Source organism: Antedon mediterranea, chromosome 9 (genome assembly GCF_964355755.1).
Source record: "Antedon mediterranea chromosome 9, ecAntMedi1.1, whole genome shotgun sequence".
Taxonomy (NCBI): Eukaryota; Metazoa; Echinodermata; class Crinoidea; order Comatulida; family Antedonidae; genus Antedon; species Antedon mediterranea.
The window spans coordinates 15963102-15973669 of record NC_092678.1 but is presented as its reverse complement, the minus strand read 5'-3'; the positions used below and the strand labels follow the sequence as shown (position 1 = coordinate 15973669).

The window sequence follows — 10568 nt, the reverse complement described above, 5'->3', positions numbered from 1 at the left end:
AAATATTAAAATACATTGAACTATTTTAAAATTTTAATCGAGTATTTGGATTCAATTTGCGCTAGGAATTCTACCCAATTTTCAATTGCATAAATTGTTCAAACCTCGCATAACACAAACAAATGTTACATAAAATGTAGAAAATCTAATGGACATAGTTTATTGTACCTTGTACATTTCCAATAAGAGGACATTTATTACAAAATTTTCTTTAGTAAGTGTCTAAAATCGTGTTCCGTTACTTTGGTGTGATAGAGACTGAAAATCCCTTATTAAAAAATACAAATTCTTGACTTAGGCCTATATCATAATCAACATTATTGTAAGAATAATTAATTACATTGATATTGTTAATTAAAAATATATATATATTTAAGGCAACCCCCCTAAAACCCCATGTCCCAATCGTACATCTTCAATTTTATGTTCGCCATATATACTTTATAACAGGACTTTTGTTCATGAAATTTTGTAAAAAATTAGTTAATCATGATGTCATGTGATTTTATTCTTCAAAATACACACACACACATACATACATTAAATCGCAAAATTTAAAGTTTTTATTCAGAAAAAAAGATTGTCCCACACTTTTGTGTCATATACCGTCACATAATTTAAATGTGCCGTGTACGGTTTGAATGGCAAGAAAAAACTGATTGTGCGTTGTAAACATGCTTAAAACAAGCTAATAAAACAAGGTTTTACAAAAATTACAGTTGCGTACCTTTAGAACGTCATATCCGAACGGTATAGAACTCATTAAATAATTATAATTTCTGGGTTTTTTTTCAACTGGAAGTACAATTTATTCATGGATCTAGCAGTATGCACTCCGTCTCCGCTGTCAGACATGCGTGATGTTTGACAGGGTGATCCTGTCCTGTCCTATGCTAAATACATCATCTCCGTCACGCTCATCTCCGTCAAATTTCCCAATGTTTCTTTGTGACGGAGATGTGACGGAGATGATGGTAAGTGACGGATTTGACTTTTTGCTATTGCCAGGGGCTTTTTTGTTGTAAATTTTGTTTTGTATATCTTTATCATGTTATTACACTGTATATCTATGTTACTATGGTCAATATAACCATATTCAAATCAAGTCTTAAAATTATTTCTGTCACATGATTTTTGAGGTTCGTCATATCCGTCTTCGTCACATAGATATTTTATTCTTTTAAATCCTAAAATATTTCAGTACTGAACGTAACTATGTGGTATAATTGAAATATAAACACTATTTTTTGCGTTCCATACTTGAATGTGGCCGAGTTGACGCAGCTCAGCTGACGTGAGGCCGAGTTGACTCTAAATTTATTATACTCTTTTTCCTATTGTTATTTCTACTCTGAAAGACCTACGAACCAAAAATATAAAATGGAATAGGAGTTTGGTTGAAGAAATGCTTTGCAGATTTGTAGAATACCCTTTGCACATTTAACGTCAAAACTGATCGTTTTTACACTTAACTTGACATTTAACCCGCAAATGTGCAAACATTTGTGGGTTATGAATTTTTACAGATTTGCACATTTAAAGGTAACATGTTTGCACAAATGTGGTTGTTTGCACATTTTAAGCTAAAGTGTTTGCACAAATGTGGTTGTTTTCACAAATGTGACTTTTTGCACATTTCACGACTCTACAAACCTCCATTCCATGCCGAGTAACGTCTAACATACACCTGATTCTTGGTATTGTATCTCGATTTCTCTAGTATCATACGGAAATTCGGTAATACAGCATCACATTTTTCACATTTATTACCTACTATCATATACCATAATCTAATTCATAAGCTAATGATACAGGCACCACATGTGATATACATGAGGCTCTGCATTACCAACTTGTCTTATATACTGGGGAAATAATTGTCATATGTGAAGACTGAGAACCGGGTTAACATAACAGGCTTTTCAGATGCATGACGTTAAGTTTGCGTTCACATGTTCAAGTTCCTCTATGCGGTTGTCCACACGAGAAGGAATGTTCGACATGTTTTCGATTACGTAATATATTCTGCAATAGTGATTACAGTAATAAGCTTATTGAGCTCGCGGAACCAATGTTATATATCTCTTATGAAATCGTCATCGATCATGAGATGCATCTGTTACGTAGGCCCTACACGTATATCGTTATCCGGGCCCTCCGTATTTAGGTGAACTTAGGACGTATTAATTGCATCGGTACAAATGTGAGAATCATCATCATTATAATTTTCAAAAATGTAATATGCCATTATGCATAAATCTGTTGTCTATAAGTAAAACATTTAATTTCTTTTTGTACCCTATATTTGTCGTTTTGTTTCGCATAAAATTGTATCGGGTGAACAATGTGTTGTCATTCAACCATGGGGCTCAGCTGTGTAGTGCTTTGAATCTTGTTTATTTTTTGGCACATTTTTTACCCTTATCCTAATAATAGTTATTGTATTTATACACTAATACTTCTAAAGTATCTGTTTCATGTGCAATACGTTCAAGCGTAATATCTTACAATTTGTTCTTCTATGAAGAAATAATCCCACAATGAAAAATAAATTAGCAGAATTCATGCATCATCGTCATTTAATAATATGGTAATAAGGACCAAAGTAACATCAACAAGTATTATAATATCCTTGTGTATACATTATAATGACTGTACTGTTGGAATGGCACGCCTATTTGTTTGTTTGTTTTTTTATTTTTTGCTCATATAAAAATCAACAGTGGTACAGAAAATATATCGTGAGGTGGTTTCCCGATTAATCGTACGATCAAACGGTACTGGGTATGATCAACTAGCGTTCGTGTTCCCACCTAATCATCCATTCATAGAAGTACAGATGAAGATATCAATCTGTGGCGACAATAGAATGGACCCGAGACCTGGCTATCTTCGACTTTTAAATAATAGAAAGTTTAGAAAAATGTTTTTGTTAAACTAGAAATGTACGTTGTATGTATATAGAAAAATGGTTGTAATTTTCAAAATTACGTTGTATAAGTTGCGATGTGAAAAACTGTTATTTTATCGTTAGTTGTCGTGTACATAAAGCAAAAATATAAATAGCCTATAATAAAATAAAATAAAAATCGTTAGTAAAACTTTTAAAAAGAGTAAAGATATAAGGAAGAAAAGCAAAGAGATCATGGAGCGGCTGTACCAGAATATACAACACTAAGTATTGTAAAGTACTGTTGGAATGGCATTCCTAATCGGCTACAGAAGCTCTTTGGTTTCTTTTAGCACAATACAGCTATCTGTTTTTTTCAAGAATAATACAAAAAATAATTCTTGATTGTAATGTACCTGGGAACTGTAATAATTATTATTTAACGCATTGTTCACGGTTTCAGGTACTATCCTTTGGTAGTCCTACTGCGTACACTTATTTATCGTATTTTTTACGGTTTTCAGGAGTTTATCCCGTAACCAAATAACTACAATACCAGCAAATGTGTTTGATGGTTTGACATCATTGACAATACTGTGAGTGCTTTCTATTATTTATCATACGTTTGAAAATAGTATATTTTCGTTGTAATATACATTTTTTTTTATATTCATTCATATGTAGGCTAATCCTTTGCAATACTGGATTTTGTTATTCTGATTGATGTATCCGTTATTCTAACATAGGCTCCTGTAGTTGTATTGTGTGTATTAATGTTTTGATTCGTTAGTTTTACAGTAAATTATTATTATCACTTAAAAATTATTAAATGAAAAATAATGTAATTATGAGAGGAGTCGGTTATTTACCCCTCCGTACGGTGGAATAGTATGGTCACGAGTACTCAGATATGAGTAGAACGACGAGAGAGACGGTGGTATATAGCACTGGTTCTTCATTCGCACGTGGAACAAATCGGACCTAATTTGGATTGTAAGCCTACGTACATCATTCACGTTATCCGTCCTTCGTCCTTAATATTAACTTAAGTTAAAATGTGAACATACCATTTTCCAGAGGTTAGCCATTTTTCTGATTTTCAATTTTTTTATATAAAGGAGCCACAGTCAAATAATCTTGATTTTTTTTCTCACATTGTATGGTTCAGTAATAGCTTGCTTGTGAGGTGATATCTGTTCCTATACTTTATAGTTTCCCCTCTCTCAGATTTGCACCTCATAATTAGCCTGCCTTTGTCAATTATTCGTGTGTCACAGAAAGTCTAAATCGGCCATAAAATGATGACAACAATTTTAAAATTTTGATTGTTATCTCTTAGTTTACGTGAATTCTGTACAGTAATCCGTTTTTCAATATGTATGAGATATAATTCCGTATTACGCCCATTTACTCAGTCAAGCGGATCAGAATGGTGATATATCCCGTATTACCTCCTTGATGTTTCTACGCGCGCGTTGTTTATGTATTCATTTGGCCTCATAGAATATGGAACCAGAACGTAGATAATAATAATAATAATAATTCAACATTTATTAGTTTCTATCAATGGTAAAACAATACAATAAAAAAGAATGATAATTTATAATGAGACAATACAAAAAATACCATTAATAGAGGATCTTGCAAGAAGAGATTACTTATCACGCAAGACCCATAAACAAAAGAAAAAAAAATACCTTTGTATATAATTATTAAATAAAATAAAAAAGTCATGACAAAAACAGTTTGAATGTCTAGTTTGAATACAATGATAATAAATTACTTTTAAGTTTTTTACGAAAAGTTGGGAGAGAGGAAGAGTTAACAATACTAGTATCTAATTGATTCCAAATTAAAGGGCCATAAACATAAATAAAGTGGGAAGAACTAGTTAATCTTAAAAAAGGAATAGTTAACTGAAACTTATTAACAGTACTTCTTAATTTATGACCATGGTTGAAATCAGCAGTGTTAAATAAATTCATCATGGGAGAAAGAAGAGTGTTAGAAAAATATTGAAAGACAAAAGAGGCAATTTGCAATTTATGTATATCTCCTAACTTCAGTAACTTAAGTTCATAAAATAAAGGTTCAGATGGAGTAATGTGAGACGTAAAAGTAATATTTCTAATAGCACGCTTAATCAGCTTATTAAGTTTATCGAGATGAGATGGATAGTCAGCAGTCCAAATAATGTTACAATAATGAAGATGAGGTAAAATTAAAGAATTATAATGAAAGAAGGATACGCCGGGGAAAAGTGTGCTTAAGATTATTTATAATCCCAATTGTTTTAGAAATTGTATTTGCAATATGATTCTGATATTTCCCGTATTTCGTGAACAAGCAGGGTGTAACTAATATTATTCTAGTTATTTTATTGTTTTATAGTAGTTTTACAATAAATCTTGGAAATGTGTGTACAGTATATTGATTTTTTTGCAGATATTTATATGATAACGATATAACTACCATAGAGCAAGGTGCATTTTCTTCGTTTGCTTCGTCACTGTTACAACTGTAAGTTAATACTTAACTGAGTAACTGTTAATCTACATGCAATTGTTTATATGCTTTGAACAATTCATCGGACTACCAAATACATTTTTATATACAACACACTATGTAGGCCTGTCGTATCGACATAGTCTGTAAAATCTGTAAACATTTTATTATCTCGAAATACACGTATGCTTCAGGCCACTGGCATTGGACACCCGATTCTCGTACGGTTGGACGTTTATAGGAAATAAACAACGCCAACAGTTTCTCCTCCTACCTCTACACACTGTATTCATTTCAAATACGTTGGACCAGCCAAGTTTAAAATGACATTCGGTTGTATTAAACACAGTGTCACAAAAACGACGTTTCTAAAACATTCTTATGAGGTCATTCAATTTAATCCAGTAAAAATAAGTCAAAATTAGGGTGAACCTATAACAAATAGTAACAGCAGTTTTTGTTTGGTTTGTCTGGTTGATATTGTCCAAATGAACATCATCTAAAATTAATTAAAAAAAATGAAAACAAGATGTATATGCTTACCTTGCCGAGTAGCAAACAATAAAGTACTGAATAAAATATACTACTCCAGATTTAGGTTCTCACAACTTGGACGCAATGTAACGACGTAGGCAAAACGAAAATGAGTTGACTAATCACAACAGTTCGGATGACCTATTATGTTATGTCGTATGGTCAAATTACTTCATTTTACGTCCTTACGTTAAGTGGGATCCAAGATAACTCTTTAATCACCTTACGGTTATTAACGTACAGGGTTTCGCCAAGAATGAGAAATGTCCAAAGCAACCCCAACTCAACTTTGGCCTTCTTCATGACCTAACACCACTGAATATTTTACTTATTTTTATTCTCAAATGTTTTTTTTTTAAGGTGGATACAAAACAACGGATTAAAAAATTACAAAGATAGTACTTTTGAAAGCTTGATCAACTTAAACCAATTGTAAGTATTCACATAGTTTTGAAAGGTAACATCATCGTCAAAAGTGTGCAATTTTTTAATATACACAATCCATGAACAAAGATAGAATAAACATGAACCTACAAGTCGGTGTCAAGTTTATATTTTGATATTCGTTCCATCAAATTAACTTAAAAAAATTGAATTTCACATAAAATATAAGGTAACTTAAATCTATAAGTAACTTAAAATCAGTGTATAGTCAGGTAAGACTATATTATCGAATTACTATGTCGACATAGTAAGTCATTTCGACATAGTGAATTCGATAATAATAATTGTATATACTTAAATTAAATGTATTGTACCAAACAAACATAAACAATAACAAATAATAAAACCAGACTTTTAATATTCTATTTTGTAGTTTTAAAAATGTGTATTATTGCCGTAGTAAAAACAGACAAAATATACACAAATCTGACTTTTATTTTTACAATTTTTTCATATAATTTTTTTTTTCGATCCATGGTCAAAGTGAATAACTATCATGTGATATCAAAATGGCATATTCAACAAAACAATTCAAAAATCCTTTTTCAGGAGGACGAATAAGATTTCGTAATAATGCAATATATACACATTTACATTACAAATAACACTGTTTTTATTTATACATCACCAAAATAGGTACTCGGATTTTCCTCGCATATGCTGCCTTGTTGGTGACATTGAAATCTGCGAGCCGACCGATGTCTTTGCGTCTTGCAAAGACTTACTAAAAAGAGAAGTCTTACGAGTGTTGATGTTCCTTATTGGGATATCATCCGTCATTGGAAATGTAATAGTAATAATTTCAAGATGTTATGAAAAGGATGACAACACCGGTAATATCAACAGCAGTGCGAAAAAGGTTCAAACCACACTGATCACCAACCTTGCCGTGTCCGACCTGTTAATGGCTATTTATTTAATAACAATTGCAAGTGCGGATGTTTATTACAGAGGACGATACTGGGTAGTTGCAAAGGATTGGAAGGACAGCTTCCTGTGTAGCTTTTCCGGGGCTGTTTCTACTCTTTCGGGTGAATGTTCGGTGTTTACTTTAATGGTTATGAGCGTTGATCGCGCTGTTAACATCGTAAACCCATTTAGCACCAGACGTCTCAACCGCAAATACTGCAGAATTCTCATCGGAATCGCTTGGCTGGTTTTCTTTGTGCTTAGTTTTCTACCAGTTGTGCACAAACTAAACCTCATCGACATACCGTATTTCGGTGACAATTATTATGGAAAGCAAAGCGTATGTCTTGCACTTCCGCTAACCAGAAGCCGATGGCCAGGATGGGAGTACGCCGTTGCCATATTTGTTGTGTTTAATGGAATAGGTTTTATCGTCATCGCTGTGAGTTATGCCACCATTTTCTTCTCAGTTCAGAGGTCAGGAGCCACCGTCTGTAGAAGACGAAAACGAAAGGAGCAATTGAAAATGGCGCGAAAATTAGGAATCATTGTCTTTACCGATTTCTGTTGCTGGTTCCCGATAATCCTAATGAGTTTCTGTTCAGAAATGGGGTGGTGGGATATTCCTGAGGAAATTTACGTGTGGGCAGCGACGTTTATTATACCGATAAACTCGTCGGTCAACCCTTATCTTTTCACAATTGTCTATATGTGCAAATGTAAACATAAGTAAGCCCAAGTTCCCACTGAGTTACACACAAAAAGTGTTTCGTCCGAAGCTATAAAATATGTTTTGTACTACAAAACAATTTATAGAGAACGTGTTTATTGAAAATTAAATAAAAGTGGGACGATCCCATAAAAGACGTAAAAAAGTACATTAGATATACATTTATCGCTGTAGTTTAGTGGATTGTATTAGTTTTATGTAAGATTTGGTAGATAAAATGTAGGTCTAGTTTTTATTTCAATTATTGATGTTGGCTTTTACATTAATATATATTCATTTATCGATGTCATTTGGTGGATTGTATTCAATTTATGTAAGATTTAGTATATAACATTTAGTTTTTATTTCAATTGATGTTGTTTTTTTCATTAATTATAACATATACATTTACCGATATAGTTTGGTGGATTTTGTGAATTTATGTAAGGTTTGGTAGATAAAGTGTTTACTGTATTTTTATCATTAAAATTAATGTTGGCTTTTCACTAATCATTAAGATAAAATTATTAATGTGAACATTTCGAATGTTAGGCCTATATCAAACAAATAATATTTGTTTAGCACCCCGGTCCCTAATACGGATGAAGTGGAGCGATATGATTGTATTTTTCCTTTAGAAAAAACGAATTGCTGATGTGGGCTACTATGTCCGTTTTGATGACATACCGTAAAATATATTAAAACAATGTCGAACTCGAAAAGAAGCCCACCTCAAAAAGATGCCCAATTCTTAAAGAAGCCGCTCCTTAGTTTGAAAAAATAATATCGAAAAGAAGCCCATCTCAAAAAGAAGCACCTTTTGTGGTTTGCATAAGTGATCTCAAAAAAATTCCCATCTCAAAATCAAGCGCATCAGGGTTTTTTTTTAAAGATATACTGCATTTATGTAAAAGGAATAGAAATGCATGATCGTGTTATCATATAAATGTATTAATGACCTTACAATCCTTTTAATAATTAAAATTATCTGATGAAGTGGTACTTTGATTGTATCTTCTTCTTGTCTGCTCCCTTGGCAAATATAAAATTGGCAGGAAATGTCTAAAAATAATATTGTAGTACAGTGTAGCAATTGACAGCATTCATTGAGCCCCGTTCTTCAGTTTTCAAAAGTAATCTCGACAAGAAGTACATCTCGAAGAGGCACCCAGCTAAGAGCCCTAAAAAAGAAGATGCCCACGGGCCTTATTTAAAAGTTTTACGGTATAGTCACTTATCGATGTACAGTGTAGTTTTGTCAATTTGGTAGATAAAATGTTGTTTTATTTCAGTGTATATGTTGGCTTTTTCTTTAATATAACATTTACATTTATCGATGTACAGAAGGTGGAATGTATTGTTTTATGTAAGATATGTTTTATATAAGATTTGGTAGATAAAATGTAGTATTTTTTTCAATTGATGTTGGCTTATTTCATTAATATAACATATTCATTTATCGATGTAGTTTGGTGGATTGTATTAGTTTTATGTAAGATTTGGTAGATAAAATGTAGAATTTATTTCAATTGATGTTGGCTTATTTCATTAATTTAACCTATACATTTATCGATGTAGTTTGGTGGATTGTATTAGTGTTAAGTAAGATTTAGTAGATACAATGTAGTATTTCAATTGATGTTGGCTTATTTCATTAATATAACATATTCATTTATCGATGTAGTTTGGTGGATTGTATTAGTTTTATGTAAGATTTGGTAGATAAAATGTAGTATTACTTTCAATTGATGTTGGCTTATTTCATATAACCTATACATTTATCGATGTAGTTTGGTGGATTGTATTCGTTTTATGAAAGATTTGGTAGATAAAATGTAGTATTTATTTCAATTGATGTTGACTTATTTCATTAATATAACCTATACTTTTATCGATGTTGTTTGGTGGATTGTATAAGTTTTATGTAAGATTTGGTAGATAAAATGTAGTATTTATTTCAATTGATTGTGGCTTATTTTATTAATATAACCTATACATTTATCGATGTAGTTTGTTGGATTGTATTAGTTTTATGTAAGATTTGGTAGATAAAATGTAGTATTTATTTCATTTGATGTTGGCTTATTTTATTAATATAACCTATACATTTATCGATGTTGTTTGGTGGATTGTATTAGTTTTATGTAAGATTTGGTAGAAAAAACGTAGTATTTATTTCAATTGATGTTGACTTATTTCATTAATATAATCTATACATTTATCTATGTAGTTTTGTTAGTTTTATGTATGATTTTATAGATAAATAATGATTATTATTATAATTAATGTTCGCTTTTCAGTAATTATTATAAATATAAAGATATTAATTTGAATATTTCATAGGCCATATAAAAGAAATACTATTTGTTTAACATATTGATCCTCACTGATGAAATTCCTTTATATGAAAGAAAACGAATTTCTAAAAAAAGAAGCCGACCTCGTAAATAATCCCACTTCGAAAAAAAGAACACATTAAAAAGAAGCCTCTCCTTAGTTTGAAAAAGTAATCTCGAAAGGAAGCCCATTGGAAAAATCCCCCTATGATTATCTGACTTCTTTTTAAGATAGTTTAGG

General features: G+C 31.5%; 1 protein-coding gene across 1 annotated transcript; it reads left to right on the top strand.

Moving 5' to 3' along the window:
- Positions 1–5055: 5055 nt before the first annotated feature.
- Positions 5056–8015, top strand: LOC140058240 (G-protein coupled receptor GRL101-like). Its single transcript, XM_072103803.1, has 4 exons — positions 5056–5105; positions 5336–5410; positions 6290–6361; positions 7010–8015. Exons 1-4 carry the CDS (start codon positions 5056–5058, stop codon positions 8013–8015), a joined length of 1203 nt encoding a protein of 400 aa, XP_071959904.1.
- The last annotated feature ends 2553 nt before the right edge of the window (positions 8016–10568 follow it).